The sequence below is a fragment of the Corylus avellana genome, chromosome ca6 (genome assembly GCF_901000735.1).
Source record: "Corylus avellana chromosome ca6, CavTom2PMs-1.0".
Lineage (NCBI taxonomy): Eukaryota > Viridiplantae > Streptophyta > Magnoliopsida > Fagales > Betulaceae > Corylus > Corylus avellana.
Genome location: NC_081546.1, coordinates 17,927,709 through 17,953,306, shown reverse-complemented (window position 1 = coordinate 17,953,306; position 25,598 = coordinate 17,927,709). Strand labels below are relative to the sequence as shown.

The 25,598-nt window shown below is 35.1% G+C and overlaps 1 protein-coding gene across 2 annotated transcripts; it reads right to left on the bottom strand.

The window, feature by feature from the left end:
• Window positions 1-908: 908 nt before the first annotated feature.
• Window positions 909-14,840, bottom strand: LOC132185928 (uncharacterized). Of its 2 annotated transcripts, XM_059599745.1 has the most exons (6): window positions 14,774-14,840; window positions 14,501-14,663; window positions 7,601-7,694; window positions 4,962-5,161; window positions 3,564-3,675; window positions 909-1,158 (listed from the first exon to the last, which is right to left on the bottom strand). In XM_059599745.1, coding segments are annotated over exons 1-6 (630 nt in total). In that variant the 5' UTR covers window positions 14,834-14,840; the 3' UTR covers window positions 909-1,157. The 2 variants fall into 2 exon arrangements, with proteins under 2 accessions (XP_059455728.1, XP_059455726.1); XM_059599743.1 differs by lacking the exon at window positions 909-1,158 and having other exon boundaries at window positions 3,543-3,675.
• Window positions 14,841-25,598: the final 10,758 nt, after the last annotated feature.

Genomic DNA, 25,598 nt, shown 5'->3' with positions numbered 1-25,598 from the left:
GAGATAAGTTTTAAACCGAAATGAATTAAAAAATTTATAAGAATTATTTTAATTTAACAAAAAAAAAAAGATTTAAATAAGGTTATAAATATAGATCTTGAAAAGTGGTTAACAAAAACATGAAAAAATAATAGATTTATATAAGCCATTAAGAATGTTCTAGGCTTTAGCGAGCCCTTCTAACTTTCACGAGGTGACTAGAATTTCTAACATTTTCCAATAAGAATAATTATAGGGAGTGTTTGTTAAACACTACAGTACTGTTTATTTTTCACTGCATTGTTTATGGATAAAAATAATAATAATGATTGATATGAAAAAATGAAAAAGTGATATTGAAAAGTAAAAATTTTGTTTTGTAGTGATTTTTTTATTTGAATAATAATAAAAAGTAAATTATGTGACATAAAAAGTGAATTATTTGATATAAAAATAAGAATGTTTTTTTGAAAAAAATGAAGTGAATAGTATTGTGGGATGATGAATAGTATAGTGAAATTTAACAAACAAGGTCATAAATATTCAAGTCCTATTTTATTAGGCAAATGTGATGAAGCTCATCAATCTTAAATTATTTATTTTAAAATTAAAAACTGCTCTAAGAGCTGAAGAACATTTAACACCCTCCATTATTTATCTACTTAAAAGTTGACCAGCCAGTTCTCAGTAGTACGCTTAAGGCTTTGAGTAGACAGCTAGTCCACTCATTTTCGGCTCGTGGATAAACTTGCACTCAAGGGGGAAACATGAAAAGGACGTCAATCTAAATTCACTCCAAACTTGAAGAGAAATGACAACCTAACTACTTTATGTACGGTTGCTTCTATTTATAGTGTAAATTTATTATATGCATTTATGAATTCGGTAGGATCAGGGCTGCGGCAAATCAATGATTTTCTCTTCATATTTTTGGTCTTAAAAACGGGATTTAGAGGTCACCGGTTCGGTTCGAATATTTTTTCCTCAATGTGTCACAACGGTGCAATTGCTTGCCACCGGAACCTACCGAACAATTTCCACCGGCGGTGCCTCACAAACAACCGGTTCGGCACTGAAACCTCACTACAATTACCAGCGGTGCCACATTAAGCTGTGCTCCTTCTGTTGCAGCCATCACAAATGAGATAGCACGTGATGAATATGCTCTCAAAACAACCTCTGCAATATGTGAACTTCATCAGTCTGCCTGTCCAAACAAACTCAGAAAATGATGTAATAGAAAAGAGCCCGAAAGAGATTATTAACATTTCCCATACCTACTGTAAATATAATGGAAAAACTTTGGGAAAAGTCCACATAACCCTCTCAAGTTACCACCAAATTGACAATATCTTTCCCAAATTTTCAATTGTGACAATGTCCCCTTCAAACTATCAAAAATTGTCAATGTTCCCCCCAATGACGAAACTATCCTTAATAAAATAAAAACAAAAAATACTAAAATTTCTAAAAAAAAAACTAAAACTAATTAAAACTAAAACTAATTAAAAAAAATTCCAAAGGGTAGAAAATTAAAAATTAAAAAAAAAAAAAATCCTTCTTATAATAAAAAAATTAAAAAATTTGGATTTTTTTTGTTATAAAAATTTTCGTTTTTTTATTTTTATTTCCGTTCTAAAAATAAAATTATTCTTTTATATATATATATATATATATATATATATATATAATCTGCTTAAAATTATTGTTCTCTGAAATTAATTTTTTTGTTTTTTTAAAAAAAAAAAATGACTTTATAGTGGTATTTTTTATTCCTATTGCGTCGCGGGTTAAATATTCTGCACTCTCCTGCCTATTAATTTTTTTTTTTTCCCAGCCCATTTTTATCACAGAGGTCCCCTGGATTTTATCAGACCGTTAGTCCTCCGTCAATTGACCGTTAGTTGACTTAACGGAATTCCACGTGGACCAATCAAATGTTGACACGTGGCATCTATTTAATTTTTTTTTAAAATTAAACAAAAGTATTTTCAAAAAAAACAAAAAAGAAAAGAAAAACAATTGGGGGTGGCCGAGCCACCCCCTTGGCTCCGGGCCACCCCTTGGAGCGTGGCCGAAACCACCCCCAACCACCATTGGGGGTGGTTTCGGCCACCCCCTTGGGCACCACCCCCTTGGGCACCGAGCCACCCCCATTCAGCCAGATGGGGGTGGCCAGGCCACCCCATGGCCAAAGGGGGTGGCTCGGCCACCCCGAAATGGCCAAGGGAATTGTTTTTCTTTTCTTTTTTTTCTTTTTTTTTTTTTTGGAAAATACGTTTGTTTTTTTTTTTTATTTTTTTAAAAAAAAATTAAATAGGTGCCACGTGTCAACATTTGATTGGTCCACGTGAAATTCCGTTAAGTCAACTAACGATCAACTGACAGAGGACTAACTTGGTTTATTATCAAAATCACAAGGACCTCCTGTGATAAAAATGAAACTCCAAGGAAAAAAAAATAAAGTTGGCAAACTCTAGGGGGGTCTGAGGTATTTAACCCTAAAAAATATATTGGGGCATTTTAATCTTTTGTTGGTCTTGAGAGGGACATTGACAATGTTTTGTTAGTTTAAAGAAGACATTGTCACAATTGAAAGTTTGGAGGCGACATTATCAATTGAGCGGTAGTTTAATGGGGTTATGTGGACTTTACCCAAAAACTTTACTTACTACTCCTCGTCTTTTATCATTTTTGTAATCATATCCTTAAATTTTAGAAAGTGTCAATTTAAGATTATTATTTTTAAGAAGATTGCAATGTCAACCCTCATATTTAATTTAGTGTTAAATCCTAATGATCGATAAGTAAAATCCCCCTATTACCCCAAAGATGTTTATAAAATTACAAAAATAACTCACATTTAGACGGAGTTATTTTGGGGATTTCACTTTCTCTTGTTAGGATTAAAGTTGAATTTTGACATGACGGTCAACATTAGAAACTTTTAAAAATTGTATACCTAAATTGACATTTTTTTTAAAGTTTAAGGATATGATTGAAAAAGTGATGAAAGATTTTGAGTGCTAAGTAAGTTTTCCTAAATATAATTGATAAAAGGTTTCAAGGCCACCTTTTACTTTTCTTTTCATACAAATAATGTGTAGAAAATAAAAGTAAGCATGACGCACATATTGTGTGTGTAAACGTATCTAACGTGTGTGCATTTGTGCAACAAACTATAATCTTGAGGTCATTTATGTATGTTCTTTCTGCTGTGCTACTTCAGATCAAATTCTTCTCAAATAAAAGTTTGTTAAATTACTCTTTTGGTCCTTACGCTTATAAGAATTCTAACTTCATCCTTGATTGTCACCAATATATTCCTTCTATCCAATACCATCATAGAAATTGATAATATGGCAAACGTAAAGACAAGTGACATCCACAACTTTTGTGACAATAAGATGGACAAGACTACAATTAAAAAATTAAAAAATTAGGAATGAAATCAAAACTTTTCAAAATCTACAGACCAAACTGGACCAAACTGGAGCATGTCATATATTAAGAACCAAAAGAAATTGCCGGAAAGAGCGTATTAAAAAAGAAAAAATCTTCAATGAAAAATTTGTTAAGCTTACCAATGATCATCATCAATCATGGCTGTTGAAAGTAAGGCTGTCCTTAAATCATCTATGTCCTTGACCAATTTCTCATTTTCCTCATTCCCAGTCGATATCTCGAGTTGTAAAGCTGCATTAGCAACAACGTGCGACGTATCACAGAATCAATGACAGTGTGCTAGCAAGATTAGCGGAGAGTGCAAAAGTTATTTCATTTGTTGCAACTCATGATCTAAATATTTCCTTGAAAAATATTAGAAATAAATTTCTAGCAACATTTATATCCATCCATCTCATTACAGTACCCTGTACCCCAAGGAGAAAAAAAAACAAGCGTGCGTGACATCTTATGACACAGGCATTTCAAAGGTTAAGACTTTTAGGGTCTAGGAAAGACAAATTAATTAAGCATATAATCCACAGCGTTGTGAAGACCTCCAACTTGAACTTTACACATCTTCTCAAGGGAGACAACAATGGTCTTCTTCTAGCCTACAGTCATAATTAATCATTCCAAGCCATTGCCACATTCACTACATGTTACCATATATATTATGTAAATTAAAAGAATATTATTCCTCAGAAGCGAGACATATTGAACCATCAGCAGTTTAGATGTTAATAAAATCTCAGAAACGCTTTCCTTCTGTCTGATAACTCCACAAAAATATACAAACTAAGCCTTCCCCACAAAGGAGAAGTTGCATGCAGATACCAAATGTTATTTTGATGTATATACTGGATTATTCTGAACTATCATTTCCACACGATTGGTAATCTTTGAGGAAGTTGCATTCCAGTGGTTTATGTCTTTCTGTAGCTTAATTTTGAAATTCAAAAAACCTAAGGAACTGTTTAGCTTTAATGAATTATCTCACCAATCAACAGTATGTACCCAAGCAAAAGAGACAGGAGAGCTGTCAAAGAGTAGTACAGTTCTAGATAGTCATTACAACCGCCTAACATTTTTGTTTAAAAAGTCCAAGAAAAAGAAATCAATCTTTTATACATCAAAGGAGCTACAGGGCTTGTGATTTGATTTCATCCCTGCTTTATATAAATGAGATAAAAAGAATAAGCTGAAAGCACTTGAAGCATATTCTTACCTTTCATCTTTTTAACTAAATCTACAAATCGGTCAAACACAAATTAACTTATTAATAAATCATTGAATGAATCAGCCGTGAAACCACAGATGTAAAATGCTATTAGAAAAACTATACTTGTTTAATTATAAAAGAAGCAATTGCTTGATAAATATACAAAGAAGCAATACACATACAAGTAGATATTCAATAATTATGGCAATGGAAATAAGAAGTGTACAGTAATTAGTGTTTGACTGATAGAAATAACTTTATGTCCATATGCTTTTAAATGATAAGAATGTAGTAAGGCAATAACAATTAATATTACCAGCGTTAGAATTATGAAGATCTTCAAGAATTTCTTCCACAAATGCCGACATTGAATTTTTCAAAGCATTATTGTTCTTATCCAAGAGATGGGTTTCATTTTCAAGTAACTCTTTCTCTGACAACAATGTCTCCAATTCATTATTTTTTCCTTTGTCAATGTCCCTCTGGAATTCTAGGCAGAGTGTGGTAAATCCTTCCCTGTACCAAAACAGTTCATTCAGTCATCAGTGTCCTAGCTAGCTACATACCAGTTAAAATCAAACTTAGAGATTGAAGCTTCTAGTGCCAATTTTGCTGGTACTTCCACAGATTAGAATGAAACAAATATTATGAGAAGCTCCAACTGGAAGAAGATGATTCTGCAGTATAGGACAATGATATGAAAAAATACAACCACTACCTAATTTTGTGAAATTTGAAATGTTAAAATTACTTATAAATATACACTTCAAAGGCAAATTTCAGGATTTCTTTAACATTAAACAATGCTGGTGACCACATCACGGTGTCTTGCCAAATTCTTAACAAGTGTTACATGTGTCCATGTCATGCCAAATTCTTAAAAGTACCACAACATAGACATAAGATGCAGACAACAAGAAGTCAATTTTATTTTCATTTAGTTTTATCTAATTTTGGGGTCAAGGGTACTTTTTTAGTTTTCATATAGTTTGGGCATGGTTTTTATTTTTACTTCATTAGCTCTTATTTGGTTTTTAATGTCTTTGGGATTTTAGTAGTGCGTTCTATTAGTTATTTAGTTTAAAAGCTTAATAATCAAAATCATTATAACCTGAGTCTTATTACAGTCTAAGTCGTTTTAGGAGTTTAATTTTTATTAGGGTTCAAGGCAAGACTGTTTTACGGGATTAGGGCTTCTTTGGGTTTTATAGGGGTCTTAAGTCTTAACTTCTCCTTTTTTTTTTTTCTTTGGCGTTCTCTTTTATACTTCCAGTATACCAAGGTTACACCCGTTTGTGCTTTTGATATGCAACATTACTTATAAAAAATAAAAAATAAAAGTTTTTTTAGGGTTAGGTGTCCAAATCTTACCAAGATTCTAAGCTTTACTAGGAAATTGGTCATTCCTTTTATATACTTCTTGTGTACTTAGGGGTGCCTTACGCTTTTATTGATTAGCTTTTATTGATATTAATCGATTACTTATAAAAAAAAAGAATAATGTACACTCACTACTATTTATAATATCAATTCTAAATCCTAAGAGAATTATGAACTCAAATGTGAAGTGAAGGTCACTTTGATGCATTTAAAAGTAAAACCTTTATTGCGGTCAAATTCTCAGTGCGATGGGTGATCATATGTAGCATTATAAGAACACCATTCACAAGAAATCCAAATCCTTTAATTAAGTCAAAGAGATAAAAAAATTTCCCTTTGAGATAGATTTAATACAATTAATTATTCTCAGTCTCTGATCAGAGCATTTTAGTAAGAGTTACTAAAATAATTATGTGCATGGTGAAATGAGATTTTACTAGTACAGAAATAATTAAGTGATTAAATTGAGTACTCAAGAATAAGATGTAGTAAATTAAAGTGATCGTCAATTATGACTTTAATTCGACTACAGAATATTTCATTGAGAGATTACGTGTTAAAATAAGTATAATTTATGAGATTAATTGATCAAATCAAAAATATAAACTAAAGTGCAATTACAATTGGTCAGTGGAATCAATTTGTAATTAATAGTAACTCATTACAAGTCATGAGATGACAAGTGTCATAAGCTTATTGGAGTTAGTTTCCCTTTAGGTTTCTCTTCAAGCTAATATAATTTGACCATAGTGATGGGCTTCTATTTATTTATTTGAGCTATGTTTTATTTTAAAACATGGATTAGTGTGACACACTGGCATAGCAACGTGTAAGTGGGAATTGGGCTTGGGATACAAGTTAATCTTAGCATAGGGGACCAATTTTTTTTGGGAACTTCGGCTAGGGATAAAACCCTAGCCCTAGCTGTGTTTCTCCAAGAGGAGAGGCTAGGGATAGAGCCGTCCACTATGGTGGTGTTTGGAGACTAGTTTTATGCCTCCTCTCTAAGCACTCAAGAGCCTATAAATAGAGGAGCTTGTAGGCATTGGATGCACACACAACATTGAGTATAATACTGAATACTATTGAGAGCCAACTCTATTTGGTCATGTTCAGTCATTGAAGAGAAGATCTCAAGGCTCTAGAAATCCCAGAGGCAGCCATGTACAAGAAGCAAGAAGAAACAAGATTTTGCCCAATAGACAATGAGTCGCCCTTTTTCCAAGTAAAAGGGATTCTCTTGCCTTTAATTTTTTAAAGCATGATCTTTCCATAATATCTTGAAGTTGATCAATGGGATTATTACGCTATGCATATGATGTACAAAATCCCAACACACCCATGGCCATGCAAAAAAGAACTATATTATCACCTAACACATATAGAGAAAGTTCGTTTCAGCTTTAACAGGAATTCTTTCATCAAAAACATGAGAGAGAGAGAGAGAGAGAGAGAGAGAGAGATTAAAAATTGAGGCTGCCCCATATAGCATTTAAAAATCTCAAACATGTAAAATCAGCCTACTGAATCAGAGTAGATATTCTACACTACACTTACAAAGACTTTTTTCAATACCGCTTGTCATTTATTCTTTTCAGCATCTGTTCCCGCTTCATTCTTAGACAACATAACTCATGCTCCAAGAAATTCAGTGAGGTCCTTGAATTATCTTTAGTAAAGAAGAAAACATTATTAGAAGCCCAAGACAAAGACTATTCTCCATCAAAGATGTGCAGAAAAGGAACAATATGCAAAAGATCCTTGATTGTAAAACGCATAAGTGAGAACAACTAAGGCCTTAAATGTCAAAACAAAATGAACACCAAACACTTTTTTATCAATTGTCCTCCGTGGATAAGGAAACATGGAGACATGTAAGTCTATTTAAGACATACATGATCACTTGGATAAGGAAACCTTGAAAACTGATTCTCATGGGATAACTCAAGTTAATGTTGATAAGTCTCCGGGGCCATCTAAATTGTAGATAATATAATTTGTATTTCAAATGTTTATACAGTGTTGTCATCTTATTACCTTGTAATTCTCCTATAAATGAAACATAGTACACTCTCATAAGGTAGAGAGGATTTTACATTCATTTTTATGTCTTGTTTATTTTCTTTTATGGTATGAGAGCATGTCCTGATGGCTTCCACCACTTCCAACAATGATTCAACCAACTTAAACGCCAACCCAAACACCTCTTCTCCCTCCGCATCGCACCATTAACCAACCTTCATCATCTGGTCACAATGAAGCTAACCCACGACAATTATCTATTATGGAAGGCCCAGTTGGCGCCTTACCTTCAAGGACAACAATCTTTGGTCATGTTGATGGTTCCACCCCACCGCTGCCACAAACTATAGCAAATCCAAACAGCGCCGACCATGAATCATCGACAATTGCCAATCCCAAGTTCATGCCATGGCTTGTCCAAGATCAAAATAGTTTTGAGTACTATCATATCCTCCCCTCCAAAACTGTTTTATCTCAAGTGATCAGTTGCTCCACTTCCCGTGAAATATGCGGTGCACTGGAAAAGATGTACCGCTCTGAATCAAGAGCAAGGGTGATGCATATTCATCACCGGTTAGCAACGACAAAGAAAGGCAGCACCTCTGTCACAATATATCTTCACAAAATCAAGTCTTTGGCAAATAGCCTCACTGCTGAAGAACTTTAAAGTTGTCATTTTTACTCGCCGGACTCAGATTAGATTACGATCTATTTGTCATCTCAATTGTCACTCAAGTTGATCCTCCAACCCTTGAAGAACTCTATGGGCATCTATTGACTCATGAGCAGCGCATAGAGCAAACCTCCAGGCAGCTTGATTTGTCTGCCAATATTGCCACCCAACGACAATCTGGGAATGGAACAAACTGTGGTGACCAGATTTATCGCAAGGAGCAAATCGCTCAGGGGTATGGGAATAATAGAGGTGAAATAACCGGTCTGCTTCAGCCTACAATACTACACCTCATTCAGTGTGTCAAGTTTATGGAAAGGTAGGACACACTGCCTTGATATGTTTCCACCAATTTGATCGAAGTTATTAGATTGATAACAACAGTGCAGAGTCCAGCAAGCCACAAGCCTTTTATAGTGCTCCACATCAGTCATCTGACCTCATCTGTTATCTAGAGTCAGGTGCGACAAATCACCTGACAACATACTAGAACAACCTCAACATTCAAACAAAATAATACACTGGGCAGGATCAAATTTGTGTGTGCAACGACTTAGGTTTGAATACATCTCATGTTGGTTCTTATCGCATTTTTCTCCATCGACTTTTTTGTTCTTATTAAATCACCACTTGTCTTAAAAGCTTAAGCTCATAAAAAGAGGTAAATTTAATCATTTAACCAAAACTTTAACACTCTTCCTTTTAATAGGTGGGCTCACGCGTGGGCTCAAACTCCCTTTTAATAGGTGAGACCCAACATGTGTAATATTTAATTGAAATATGGGATGAATTGATAGAGTCAAAGTTCGAACTCTTGACTTTTGGCTCTGATACTATGTAAAAAAAATAGAGAATAAGAACGAAGGAGCAAAAGAAAAGAAAATCGGAGTATGGTATTCTTATTCCTTGATATTTCCATACAGTTACACAGGTTCAATAGAAGAGACCTACGAACTGATATGGAAAGAAATAATGACATATTAGAATAAGATCAAATCAGAATAATAATAGGCATAAATCAAGGAGGGCCAAATCGTTCGATAGTTTCCATTTCCAACACTCCCCCTCAAGCTGAGTCATAGATGTCTCACATGCTTAAGCTTGTATAAGGCTAAATGAAAAACATTGCTAGACACCCCACTTGTCAAGATATCCACAAGTTGTTCTCTTGTCTTCACTTATGGTGTCCAAATGATATCTTCTTAATGAACCCCTTGATTTCTTGTAGGACAGACACAAAATCTCCAATAAGTCTCCCAGCATCTTGAACCTCGTGTGTGGAGAGTTTAATTCTCACTATAGGAGGTCACCCGATTCTTTATCCCCATTTTGTGAGTTTTAGACATCCAACTAAATAGCTCCTTTTTGTGTGGAGGGTTGGATTCTCAATATGAGAGGCACATGACTCCTATCCCCATTTTGTGAGTTTCCGACATCCCACTAAATAGCTCCAATACAAAACCACTTGGGCTCAAGCTCAAGGGAGATTAAAGAAACACTTGAGCTAATCATCAACACCACCAACGATGGAGAAACTAACAATAATGACAACTTGTAAATTACTCTAGTACTCCCCTTGAGCAACAAACCCGATGGTTGCTCCATGTAGCCCAATCAAGCAATAAACCACCTGAACTAACACAAACCGAGCTTGAAACTCACTGAACTGGACGGAATATACTCTGAGCCAGCAAGAAAATGCTTTGAACCAGCAGGAAAATGCTTTGAACCGGCAGGAAAAGCACTGAACCAATCAGGAATTTGTTATCTGTGAGTCAATTTGCTAAAGACAATAATATTTTCTTTGAATTTTACCCGAAATATTTTTTGCGAAGGATCAAATTTCGGGAACCCCTCTTCTTTAAGGGCCGAGTGAGCACAATGTGTACATTTTGGCATCCAACTCCAGACGTTCGGCTTCCTCTCCTATGGCATGTCTTGATGAGCAAGTGTCATTTGATGATTGACATCGCCGGCTTGGACATCCAGCTCTTCAAACCATTCAATGGACTGTCGCTCTTCATCTTCTTCAGAAGATGTCCAATAAAGCCTCTGTTGTATGTTCTGCATGTTAGCATCCTAAAAGTTGTCAACTTCAAAGTCTTCTTCGTTTAGGTCAAAGAGTCCTTTAGACTTAATTTTTAGTTATGTTTGGGGGCCTCCCCTACTTTATCAAATAATGGATGCCAATTTTACGTGTCTTTTGTAGATGGCTTCAGTAGATTTACATGTATTTCTCCTATATGTGCTAAGCCGGATGTCAACAATATTTTTCTGAAATTTCAGGCCCATATCCAGAGATTTCTTTCCACCAAACTTAAAGTAATTCAAAGTAATTGGTGCGGAGAGTTTTGTTCCCTAAGCCCAATTTTTACTGCCAAGTGAATTTTACACTACATTACGTGTCCCCAGACCCACCAACAAAATGGGTATGTGGAATGAAAGCATAGATGTTAAAATGAGCTTGGCCCTTTAGCCCAAGCCTCGGTTCCACAAAAATATTGAGACGAGGCTTTTCAAACCGCTTGCTACCTTGTTAATAGACTACCCACTCCAATTTTTGGCAATAAATCACCATTTGAAGTCCTTTTAAGCAAAAGCCTAACTACAATTCTTTGAAAACATTTGGTTGTGCATGTTGTCCCTACTTGTGTCTTTATGGGCTATAGCATGACTCACCATGGTTACAAATGCCTTGCCCTTGGTACGGATGGCCTCTATGTATCTCAACATGTGGTTTTCGATGAAACCCAATTCCCTCTCTCATATTGCATTGTCACCTACTGTCCCAGCCCATGTTCAACCATCCACTCATATATTGCCACCTATGTTACTTCAATCTTCACATTTACTTCCCAGGCCATCTACTTTTAATCGGCCCACAAGTGTTGATGTGTCAAATATAGGGACTCCTTTGTGTGCTGCTTGTCCAGAGAATACCCAACATCAGCAAGATTCAGCTGCTCCTTTATCCTCAAGGTCAGACTCGGTTCCAGCTGTATCTTCTACACCTCAGCCCACTCGCACTCATCCTATGACCCACATGATCTCAAAATCAAGTCTTCAAGCCAAGTCAATTCACTGATGGCAGTATAAGATGGCCACTTCCACATGCTTTGCCTGCTGCCACTTCACCAGGTGTTTCAGAACCAACATCATGCACTGCTACCTTCCAGGTTGCCAAATGAAAGAAAACCATGCGAACTGAATTTGATGCCTGATTAATAATCAGACCCGGGCACTCATTCCTCCTCATGCTCATATTAATATAGTTGGCTGCATGTAGGTGTTTAAGATCAAGAGGAAAGCGGATGGTTCTATAGAGTGGTATTAAGCTCGTCTAATGGCCAAGGGATTCCATCAACAGAAAAGAGTGGATTTTGACGAGACATTCAGCCCCATTGTTAAACCTACAGCGGTGCTAACTGTCCTATCTATTGCAGTCACAGCTGGTTGGCATCTTCGACAAATTGACATTCCAAAAACTTTCCTTCATGGGTTCTTTTGTGAGAAAGTTTACATGGAGCAAACCCCAGGACTTCAACATCCTAAGTTTCCTCAACGTGTATGCAAGCTTCGGAAGGTGTTATATGGTTTGAAACAAGCCCCTAGGGCTTGATTCTCAAGACTAAGCACACAGCTGCAAGAACTCAGCATTGTTGCATCCAAGTCAGATATCATCTATAGGTCTTCTTCGTTGGTTATTTTTGTTCTCATATATGTCGATGATATTATTATAACCGGGCCTAATAAGCTTTCTATTGATTCACTCATGGTGCTTTACAAGTTCATTTTGTTGTTAGGCCTTGGTCCTATTAATTTCTTTCTTGGCATTGACGCTTTACTGGTATATGAAGGCCTTTTCCTTACTCACCGTTGGTACGTTACTGATTTGTTTAAAAGGAGCAATATGTCACTTGCAAAACCAGCCATCACACCCAGGGAAGCAGCTTCTCAACTTTCGGCCACTATTGGAGATGTGTTACCCAATCCAACATTACATAGAAGCTTTGTTGGTGGACTTCAATATGTGTCCCTCACTTGTCCAAATATCTCTTTTGCGGGGAACAAAGTTTACCAATTTATGCACCAGCCTCTTGTTCCTCATTGGCAAGCTGTCAAGAGAATACTACAGTATCTTAAGGGAACTATATCACGTGGCCTTCTTCTACGAAGGGTTTCTCTCTTCACCTGCAAGTATTTTCTAATGCCAACTGGGCGGGGTGTCTTCAGAACCGTAGGTCTACAAGTGGATTTTGTGTCTTTCTTGGTTATAATTTACTGTCATGGAGTTCTCGGAAACAATCCATTGTTCCTCATTCGAGCACAAGATCTAAGTATAGATTGCTAGCTAATTCTACTGCTGGTCTTATTTGGATACAATCATTGTTGTATGATCTTGAATTTTCCCTTCCAACACCGCCCAGCTTATGGTTTGATAATCTTGAAGCTACATATCTCACTACGAATCCCACATTTCATGCTCATACCAAGCATATAGAAATAGAATATCTAGATTTTCATTTTGTTCATGATCATGTGTCGTCAAAGGCATTAATTGTTCGCTTCATTTCCAACAAAGATCAGATTGTGAACACACTCACTAAGCCATTGCCTACCAGTCAATTTTTGCTGCTTGTGACAATCTCAACATTCATCTCTTACCATTACAATTGAGGGGGCGTACTTAAGACATACATGATCACTTAGATAAGAAAACCTTGAAGACCGATTCTCATGGGATAACTCAAGCTAATGTTTGATAAGTCTCCTAGGCCATCTAAACCATTGTAGTTACTTATCAAAAAACAAAAATCTAAACCATTGTAGTTGATTATATAACTTGTATTTCAAATGTTTATAGGGTGTTATAATCTTCTCATCATGTAATTGTCCTATAAATGAAACATAGTACACTCTCGTAAGGTAGAGAGGACTTCACATTCATTTTCTGTTTTTGTTTATTTTGTTAATCTAATTTACTCTATTCAGTCCAAAAATTAAATCTAAGAATTTGAAAGGAATTGACCTTCATCAAGATTATCAACCCTCAAACACCCATATAACATGGCATAGTCAATAAAGCATCATCTTGACCTTCTTGCCACCAGTCGGTGTATCATTTTTTTTCTTTGTGATTGTCATCAAATTTAACAAAGTGAACAAACAATATACAAACTCTATCCTTCTTCCAAGTAACCAAAATTATGTAATAACCTTGACTCAACGGTCATCTCAATTTGATATTTATGTGCACGGGCAAATCAAGAAAGGAAGCAGAGGAAGAACATCTTCGACCAAAACCACATAATGAGGGGAGGGTCAATAATTATTATCAAACTTATTCGGCATTTCCTAAACTCACTCCGCTCTTCTAATGAGAAATGCTAGGTGTTCTTTTAGTGTTCTCCTGGTGTCCTCCCAATTGTAATGTGGCTTTTAAAATCACCAATAGATTAAGTCAATAATGATAATCTCAAATTCAACGATAATTTTAAAAGTCACATCACAGTTAGAAGAACACCGGGAGAACACTAGAAAAACACCTAGCATTTCCTAATAAAAAAATGTCAGCATATTCATCTTAATCTACATTACTCGCATGGCTTTTCAGGCGAATGCATTCCTGAATTTTCTCCAAAATCAGATTTCCAATACCTTGCAAACAAAATGCATGAATCTCATTTCGTTCCTATTCCCTATGATACTTGAATCCTCAATTAAGCATTGTACTGAAAACTACGAAAAATAAATAGGAATAATAAGAATAATGAACGTACTGGTAACGGTGGCCAATCCATTGGTTTCAAACTGCGAAACGTAAAGCGTCTTTGTTAGCTCCGACTCCCTCGCAGCCAAAGCGCTCTCAATCTCCAAGCATTTCACGATCTCCGATTCAATCTCGCGCGTAATCTGAATGTTCGCCTCAATTTCTTCATTCACCTAAAAGTTTAAGCAATTTTTGGCGATGATTATATTGGTTGCTGAGGAAGCAGCTGATGGAGCCCTAGCTAGGTTGAAGTTTGGTTGAGGAAGAAGGGAAGGAGTTGTACCTGGTCAAGCATGTCCTTGAAGGAAGAGATCTGGCAGAGGATCGCTCCCGAGCCGTCCATTCTCTCTCTCTCTCTCTATGCGGGAACGTTTGAACACCTACAACTTCTCTGTGGAGTTCCCGCGTTTTATTCACAAGGTTTTGAGAGGAGGTGGAGTTGAGGACATTTACTGTTATGGGCCTGGATGAAAGCCACACGGCTTTCAAGCGTCAGCATCCCGCCTCGGAGCGGAGCCATTTGGATAGTGCGTCGGTTTGGATTTGCGATAAATACTTAGAGGGAAAATTATACTTTAACCGTTAAAGTTTTTGGCGATTTATAATTTGATCTTCAAAGTTTCAATTTTAGCAATTCACTCTTTAAAGTTTTAAATTTTTGCAATTCGACCAATATTATTCCAAAATTCTCATATTGCCCCTAATTTTTAATTTTTAATTTTATTTTTTATAATAAATAAATAAAGAAGAACAAATTTGGGAGTGCAAAAATGGTCTGGTGAATTTTTTTTTTTTATAAAAAATTAAAATTAGGGACAATATGGGAAGTTTTGGATACAATTGTCAAATTGCAAAAATTTGAAACTTTGGGGGATGAATTGCCAAAATTAAAACTTTAGAGGTCGAATTGCAAATTGCCCCAAACTTTATGGGGGTAAAATATAATTTTCCCTTATTTTAAAATATGTGGCAATTCATCTTTAAAATTGTAGTTTAGACTTTAAAATTATGCATTTTCAAAAAAACACCTCATTACCTGCGATTTGAAAAAGTAGATTTTCTAAGTTTTCAAATCACAATTTTTTAAAAACGCAATCTCAAAATGTTTATTTTCTATAATTTAATTTAAAATCGCACTTTTTATTTATAAAATCGCAATCTCAAATGCAATTTTCCACGTACTTTCCGTTGTATTTCCACTCTTTTAGCAATAGTTGGGTCATGGGTAATTAATTTAGTAGTGGTTCTGTTATTGTTTAGTGCATTGTATTGTCTTTTTACAAGAGTCTAGGTCGTGGGTTAATGGGTTGGAGAGTTATTAGAGTTAGGCTGTCGGTTATCTTACTTATTTGTTGTAATTAATTCAGCTTTTCATATGAATGAATTACACAGAAAAATGAGAAAATTATCAAGTGTTTTGTATCTCCTAACCGTGAGTTAAAGAAAGTGGAGGAATTGGCTCCTTGAAGTGCTACAATAGTTGTCTTTATTGTCTTTTATTGTTACTTCTTTACAAATCCCATCATCAAATATCTACGTCCATAACAAGTGGTATCAGCTACAATAGTGGCGGAGGGTACTCGCTTAAATCAACTTGTTGAAACAGTAGCTAATCTTCGTGAAGACAATGAAGAAGCTAAGGAATTTCCAAGAAGCGTGAGGGAATTCCAAACCAATGTGCAGATTGCTCTTGATAAGCACGACACCTTGTTTGATTCCATCAAGACCCAACTCTCTAGTCTAGCTTCAAGCTATGACAATCTCAGCAGAACTCGAACTCAGGATAAGACTAATGCAGAAACTAGTAATGCCAGAGCTCCATTTGATGAGAGAGGTGCAATACAAGCCAGAACCATCAAGTTGGACTTCCCAGATTTGATGGAACTGAGCTGCATGATTGGATTCTTAAGGCTGAGCAATTCTTCTCCTATGGCGGATAATGAGAAGGTACCAATTGCTTTGTTCCATATGGAAGGGAGAGCTCTTTCATGGTACCATTGGATCCAGGACTCGGGGCTATGATGATCATGTTGGAGCTTTCACTAAGCTCAAACAAACATGGATGAGTATCAATAACAATTTGAGATACTATCTAATAAGATCACCTGGTTGAGTGAAGATTTTAGGGTAAGTACATTCTTGCGTGAACTCAACAATGAGGTGGGGATAATAGTCACCAATCTCAAGCCCACTTCGTTGTCAGGAGCATTCGGGGCAACACCCCAACAGACCCCTTGGCCATCTCAAAACAATGGATCACCCTGCACCCATAACCCCATCTGCCATGCCACTAACCAATTTCTCCTCATAAATCCGAAACACCAGCATTAACCAATCCAGTTACAACCCCAACAACTTTAACTGCAAACCTAGCTTACCCATTCGGAGGATATCATCTTCTTAGATGCAACAAAGGAGAGAGCGGTTTATGTTATTATTGTGATGACAGATACCAACCGGGGCATAGGTGCAATAGGCCTAAATTATACCTATTGGAAGGGTTGGAGAAAGAAGGGGAGAAGGTGGAAGAAGAAGGGGTGCTTGGGACTCAAGGAATAAATGGTCAAATAATTTAATCATTAAATAACAACTTATATTCATTACAAACTTGAATGTAAAACAAAGATATGTTATCTTTAAGATTTAGAGCTCTCTCTTAATTTTTATTTTAGGTATATTTGTATCGTACCATTTGGCACAAACCATTAGTACATAATAAGTTACACAAAAGCCCCATATCATTAATTAATTAATATGACATGACATATGTCACATATCACTACTTAATTAGATCGAGGGAACTTAATTGAAATCAAAGTAAAACCTACAAACTTAATTATCAAAATTGAAATCACATAAAATCCTAGTGACTAAATCAATTTATTTTTCCCTTAAATTTTTTAGTTGACCACATCCTTGCCCATCCTATGGAAAAATATATTTCAGCTAAATGCACAAAACTCCTGAAAATCTAGAGATTTAATTCCCTGCTACCCTTTTTGCCTTTGTATCAACTTGTCTTTGCAATCCACACAAATTGATTTAGGTCTTTCTCTGTAAGATCTTTACATGTAGGTTCTGTTCTATGAAACCATCTAATGAAAACATCATCTCTTTAAAAAAAAAAAAAGGGGGATTGAACATCCATCAATGTTTGGTTTCTTCTTAAATTGTGGATTTACCTTTATAAGTTGTATCAAAGATGCATGACAAGGAAAGTATAGAAACTTAAACATCACATTATGGCTAAAATCGTGTGACAATTTTTTTTTTTTTAAACCCTTCGAAGTGACAAAAACTTAGATGCATCCAGTTAAATAAAAAATACATGATATCCAATTAAAAGTTCATAGAATTGACAATTAAATTTTTGCTGATGCTGGTGCCAAACTGGACAGTCACAACTACGCCTCTTCAAATAGCTTTGACACTCCATTTTATAGGGGATTTGCTGAAAGCAAAGATCTTCTGAAGCAACATCGGCAATAACATGCAACTTACATTTCTCTTCACGAGGGGATTGTAAAAAATGGAAGTTCAACTACTTAAAATTTACATGAACAAATTTAAAATGCATCCACACTTAAAAAAAGATGATTGTGGCTTCATAGTTCAACCATTTTCAGTACAGAAGTTCATGGGTGTCAAATTAAACAATTATCAGCTAATCATCATTCATGGTAGTGCTTTCTATCATGGTTTTTACTTTTTCCTATGATGGGTTCCTACATAATTGAAAATATTAACACATGAATGTTGTTTACCAGTACAAGAGTCGAGCATAAAGTATGTCAATAACAAAAGCAAAGGACAAAGAGAACGAGTTTTTGAAAAAGAAAAACGCGCACGTGTTTATCTTCCATCATTGAGAAATTGTTTATATCGAATTCAAATTATTCTTTTCAAAGCTTTTGGCACAATAACTAGTTGATAAATTTGATTCTCATGACATTAGCAGTATCAATTTATGTGCAAGTGGAGGTTTTTTAAGCAAACAAATGTTGATTCGCCATCATTCTATATACATGATAATCAGAAGTAACCGTTGACCCAAAGATGTGTATAACTTCAAAAAGATAAAGATAAACTCTCCGACAACCATGTAATAGTTTTGACCCGCTCAACACCGTTACTAGGATTCCATCTTGATGATTTCTAACCACAGGAGGGTGCACTTTCCCTGAGCTCATGAAAAGGGAAAAATTCACTCCCCTCCAAATCTCATTGAAATTCATAAAATGAATTCCTCTTTTTTCATTTCTGAGGAACTGTCTATAGCTCATCCCTTTACTTTGTCAAGAAAATGCCCAGCATAGATCAAGTTCCTCTTCCCACATGTTGGGACTTCTAAGCAAGCAGAATTGCATGTTTCATACATTATAGTGAACTCCTTAGGGACAAAAGAGGAGCACACTAAAGAAGTTTTAACCTGATAATACCAAAGATCCTACCAAACCTTTCAACCAGAAATTCCAAATCACTAAAATCTCCAGATAATCTTTTCCTTTCCACCATGCACTATTATTAAAGCATTGCCTCATCAGAGAGAACTTCCTTGAAAAGTTTGAGGCTAGTGATTACATTCCAGATCCTTCAATTGATAGACTTGTGCAGATATTGAATCTAGATCATTTTGGACAAACTGAACCCTTAAGTGGTCACGAGAATGAACAACAAAAATTTTACTTTTGCCAATTGAAAATGCCAAAATGATGCAAGCCGAGTACATGGGATGTAAAAAAGACCAATGAACACAAAACTTCGCATTATCCTTTCAAGGAAGTAAAATGCATAAATTGAGGTCCTAGTACACCTGGAAGAAGCACCAAACTGTATCATAAGAGGGCATACTCCTTGCTCTTGTCGTTCTAATGCTAGTTCTCATAACCATTATTGTACATCAAAAGAGCATATGTACATATACACTATAGAGATTGTCTACAGCTCTAGGTACGCAAAAAAACAGTGATCAACCAACTACTAATTTTCTTGTCATTTCTATGTATATACTACACATAAAGAAAGAAGCTTACAAGCAGCAAACCGACAACAAGACTGTGAAGCAAGCCCTAGGCTTTTTCCTTTTATCGATTTCAGTACAAGTAAGATTGTGTAGAGCTACCTACGCTTGTTATTGGTTATTTTCTAATTTAGCAACAGCAAATCACACCCAAGGAATGCAAACTAAAATATTCAAAGCTAATAGCCCCTTAAAATGCAATCACACCATCAAAAACTACCAAAAACCACTTGCTGTGTATCCAGCATTCAATCAAGACAGAATGCAGCAAAGAGAGAATCTTTTACCTTTTTGGTTCTCAGTCTGATGGAATTGCTTTAACACAGCAAGCCCTCTTGATCTCCTACCCCACAGCTTGTGCCGTAGTCCTTCAAATTTCAACAACCAAAAGATGAAAAAAAAAAAAAAAAAAAACAAAGGGGGCTCTTTTGGCCCAAAAAAAAGTCTTTGAAACAATACCTAACAATAAAATTGAACCCAATACTATCACTAAACCTAGTTTACTAGTTTACTTGGGCAAACAACGTAAAACAAATGAATCAAAATTTCAGTTCATTTCCTTAGCCTTTCCCGCATTTTCTCAGCAACCAAACAGTATCAATGAAAAGAAGAAGAAAAAAACAAAAAAGGAAGCAAATTTCGACAAGACTCCAAAGCTACATGGATTCTTCAAGCTCATTGATCTTCTCTTTCTTCTTCAATTCGGCTTCATACTTTTTTAATCTCTCGTTCATTTTCTCCTATGTTCACAACAACAAAAAAAGAAATTCAGTACAAATCAATTTTTTTTTTTCGTTTCTTAAGGTTTCTCGGCAACCCAAGGGAGGGTTTAGAAATTGGGGGGAGCTGACCTTGTAGCTAGTTTCGACGCGGTGCATAACGTAGAAGCCGAGAACACCACCAAGAATAGTGCCACTGATGATCCGAATGTAGCCCCATCTCTGTGAAGCAGCCATCACCACTCTTTCTCGTACTTTCTCTTTCTTTCTTTCCTCAATTTTCTCGGGAAAGTTACACCTCGGATTCTCATTTAACTTGGGCGGCGTCAGAAGCCGGTCCACCGTTTGTTAACTTTGTTTGACTTATTTGCGTTATGCCGGTTCGATCGTGCGTTTCCGTGGTTTACTTGACCCGGGAGCATGGCGTAGTGGGTAGGGGTGGGCACGGGTCGGTTTTTGGGCATTTTTCGTACCCGATCCGCACCCCTCGGGTAGAAAAATTGGTACCATTGAGTCATTGACCCTGCTTTAATGGACAGTACCCGCCGGGTCTCAGGATTTACGGGGCGGGGCGGGTAATTCGTGTTTGTCGGGTCGGATCGAGTACTCTTCTTCTTCTTTCCTTTTATCTCTCCTGCGTCGTCTCTCTCTTCCTTTCGGCTCCCCTCTCTTCTCTCTCTTTTCTTCTTCTTCTTCTTCTTCTCTCCAGCGTCTCTCTTCCTCTCCTCCCCCTTTTCTTCTCTCCTCTCCATTGTTTCTCAAATCCTATCCGTTCGTGACTGCGTGCAACGTGAGGAAAGAGAGATAGATGGTCTTTTGCTTTTTTTTAAACACTCTAAATTTTGCGGCATGGTTTAAAAACACAGATTATTCTTGCGAAATCGTAATCTGCAACTCTTATATGAAGTTCACAAATTTAAATGAGATAGGAAAAATATGAAAAAAAATATTGACATCAATCGTTTCTCTTTATTTTATTTATTTTATTATGAGAAATGCTATTGGTTAATATTTTTTTCATATTTGGCTCATATCATCTTACAAATCAACCATTACATTTGTGAACTTATGGACCCCACAAATCTAATGGTTGATCTATTAAATTTATAAAAAAATATGAACCAAATATGAAAAACTTTTTGACACCTAGCATTTCTCTTTTATTATTACTTTATTATTTATGTCTCCCCCAAATTACTAATTGTTTCAATATGTCTTCCCTAGACTATCAACAAATGTCAATATTCTTCCTAAGGCTTGCAAAAATTAAAAAAAAAATAACCATAAAAAATTTTCAATAAGACAAAAAAAAATATCCTTATAAATTAGAATAAAATTTTTTAAAAATAATTAATTAATTTTTTTTAATTATTATAATATTTTTTTCGTTTTCCTATATATATATATATATATATATATATATATTATGTTAGTTTTTCTTTTAGAAAAAGTAAAAAAATAAAAAACAAAAAACTATCCTTACAAATTGGTTTTTATTTTTTCTATTTTTAAAACTTTTTCTATATTTTTTTAATAAAAAAAATAAAAAAAAAAATAATTTTTTTAAAACATATATCCTTATAATTTTTTTTTTTTTTAAATAACTTAAAGAGTTTTATTTTATATTTGATGAAGGGCACTTTTGTCCTTAGGGGGACATTAACATAATTAGTAGTTTCGAGAGGAACATTAACAATGAGATAATAATTTGAGAGGGGCGTATGTATATTTTTTCCTAAAAATAAAAAGGAAAGAGTTTGGTGTATGGAGTTCATCGGCAAGAAATCATTAGTGGTGCTTTGAAAAAAAAAAAAGAAAAAAGAAATTACTAGTTGATTTAATTATTGAAAAGTTGTAGCAAATTCATCAACAAAATGTTTTCATTTATACTTATTAGCCCTTATGTGTAACGCCCTGTGTAAGTTAATTAACTGGTAATTGATTTCATGGTTCGCCTCCCAACCTTATTCTTCTCAGAACAAGATTTAGGGATCTTATCAGCTCCAAAGTGAGACTACAGCGAAAGACTTAACTAAGGGACATATATAGCAATAATTTGAAGCCACAATCACAATAACTAAAGTAAACATAAAGCATCATAACATAGCTAGATCTCCAAATGTATCGGTCAAAGACTGGTTAGCAAAATAATAATACAAACTACTAATAATTGTTCTGAAATAGCATTAACACCAAAGCTTAACCAAAGATAACATAAACACAATCTTGATCAATTCTTGACGGGTAGTTCCTTCAGCATCCTACATGAATTTAAGCCACATCGGGTCCAGATCCTAAAAAATGACTTGAATCAAGTTCTTCGCCACCACTAATTGGCTACCCGAATTCATCCTCTGCTAAACTAGCTATGACAACACATATTTTCATAATGGAAGGAAAAAGAATATAAAGGTAAGTTCAACGACTTAGTGAGTAAAAATGCACATAATGTCCATGCGATTTGAATGATGAACTTAGTTATTGATAAATCTATGCAGCATTGTGACATGCCAATTTTTTTTTTTTTTTTTTTAATAAAAAAAAGGGCCTATCTTCAAAGGCTTAACAGGTGATGGGTCGAACTACCCCAAACCCGGCCTGTGATCCTAAATACAAATACAAGTCGGAGTTGGAGAAACGATAAATCCATATGTTAAAAGAATCACAACGAATATTTAATTAAAATCAAATCATCCATTGTATCCATAGATCACAATGGATATTAATCTCAATCTAATCATTTGATGTACCACCGGACGAAATATAACGAATATAAAATTTAGCATGAATAAAATAACAACATTCAATCAAATGAAATTAATCAAACAATTGAATTGACTTTGAACAACAATTTAATTAAAAATCACATTGTATACATAAAACGACAAGAACATGAATGTTTATCAATGACGAGGCTTCATCTTCAACCTCAGTTGAAGGTTTTAGCCTCTCATGATAACAAAAACAATAACAAATTGAATTGACATCGTGAAAAACATAAAACTTACAATAGAATTGGAGTTCAAAGCTCCAAAAACTAAGAAAACACGAATTTTGACAAGGTACGGTGCCCCCGGCGCGTCTCCATATGTTTACAATAGAAAAGAATGATATTTATAAGTTAATTTTAGGGTTTTGGCACTGCCAGGTTGGTCGAGTGCACTCGATCGCACTCATGCATCACTTTCCACTTTCGATGGGCGTGTGTACGCTCGATTGCACTAAATGTGCGCTCAAGCGCACTACCTTCGAAATTAGCCAAATCTTGTGAAACATGACTTTGTATATCTTTGAGTTAACTTTCTAATAACACCAAGATCACTTCAATCCGAGCTGTAAAACTATAGATATGGCATTTTTAGTGGGAGCCGTCGGGTGCAAATAATCGCTCGATCCAAATTTGCTGCAAATGCTCCCTAAAGTGTCTTAAGCCCTAGAATTAATGGAATGAGTTACATTTTTCCCTTAGCAACCTACAAAACACTAAAACACCAAAACTAACTAAAACATCAGAAAATAATAAAGCTAAAGGCTTAGCAAATGCAAATGAAGTGGTCCAAATACGCAATATTTGGTACTCATCAGCCGGGATCATATGGAGGTAAATTTTATAGTTATTATCTATTAATAGGGGGATTTTGATAGGATATTTCCAGAATGTTTCATGTTTTAAGGTTCTGACTATCTTTTCTGCTTTCTATTAGGTGTTGTCACCCATAAAGGATGGAGTTGTTGTTGGCTGGGATACGGTTGACAACATATAGGACCATGCTTTTAGGTAATTACTGAGGGTGATATTCATCTACTTCTTTTCTGGTGCTCATGAAATAGAGATGGCTTGAGCTAACAAATCGTACAAATATTATATGATTGGCAAATAATGATGAACATATGATATCTTGCAGTTTCGAGATATATATGGCAAAGCTACTGTCATTTGTCCATTTTGAGTGATAGGATAATACTTTAGAAGAGATCTTGAACCATCGATGTTGACCCATTATATAATGAGGCCTCATTGTACCTGTAATGTTTCATTTCCAATTCCCTAAAACATGATATTAGAAGCCTAGAGTGTTGCCACCCATAGATGAGGTGAAGTCTGAAGGATCCCATAGTCATTGCTCTCTCTCTCTCTGTAGAAAATATGTTTATATGCTAGCATATCAAGTATTTACCTATGCATGTACTTTTACATTTAATGTTACATTCCAAACAACATAGAAATATGCCATCTCTCTTGCTTGAAAACAATCAAATTTTGTATGTAACTATGTGAAAACATTTTGATTTTTTATTTAAAAAATCATTTATCAGCTTAGACCAATGAGTTCTAGTTCAAATAACACATCTACTTGTGAGCACTGGGCGGAGGTTTGCTTGTGGGTTCAAAACCCATAAGAGGTGTTTGTTATTTATCAATAAAAAAATCAGTTATCAGTCTAGAAATTTGTACTTCCTTTCCATCTCATACTATATGATTTTTTTTCTTTCTCAAATTATGTTTCTGTATGCTGTAACTGGTTGTCCTTTTGCTTTAGGGACTGCCTATTGATTGATCCTTAAGAGCATCCAATGCTACTTGCAGAACCATCTTCCAATACTCAACAACAAAGAGAAAGGTGATTTGGCACTGTGTAATATTTTTTCTTAGTTGATGATACACTTGATGAGTGCTTCTCATTATCAACTCATTTTAGAGCATTTCGTGGATTTATAGTCTTTATGTGAGTAGTATGGTTATTTTAGAGCTACTGAGAATTGACTTAATTTAGTCATTCCTTGTAGCTTTATTTGTCAGTTATTTCCTGAGTTATAGCTGGTATTTTTTTTCCTCAAAAGATATTGGTAACTGTTGAGTGAACACTGTATAAATATGTTGACATTATTTGTGTAAACAAGGTCTTCTATGATACAATGATAGTTCTAGTGTTTATGTTCTGCAAAATGAAGCTGAGAGTTCGACAAAAAGCTATCTAGCATCAAGAATTTCAGCTGAAACTTGGGGGAAAAAAAATCTAAAGGATACTCTCCTCCATACATACATGTGTCCTCCTTTTTGAACTTTTTATCTCATTTATTGTAATTATCTTGATACATCTTAGGGCAACATGTATGAGAGTTTATCATTATTCTTGTCTCTTATTATCGTTACATCTTCAAAATTTAATTTCTCAAATTGGAAAATTTTCCAAATATCAACTTATTGTATTTAGAAAGCATTTTCATAAATAGGAACTTTCTAAATAAATCTCAGACATCAATAACTTTTCATTTCAAAAGTTCATTAGAAACATTTCATGCATTCAAAATAACCTCATAATATGTAAATAAAATAATTATTTACAATTTGATACAAAGTGTATAAA

Coding starts and splice junctions, on each gene's coding strand:
- LOC132185928 (XM_059599743.1), bottom strand. CDS start 14,833: ATGGACGGCTCGGGAGCGATCCTCTGCCAGATCTCTTCCTTCAAGGAC. Junction 14,664..14,773: donor TCAAGGACATGCTTGACCAG/GTACAACTCCTT, acceptor TTAAACTTTTAG/GTGAATGAAGAAATTGAGGC. Junction 5,162..7,600: donor AAAAGAATAAATGACAAGCG/GTATTGAAAAAA, acceptor GTTTTGGTACAG/GGAAGGATTTACCACACTCT.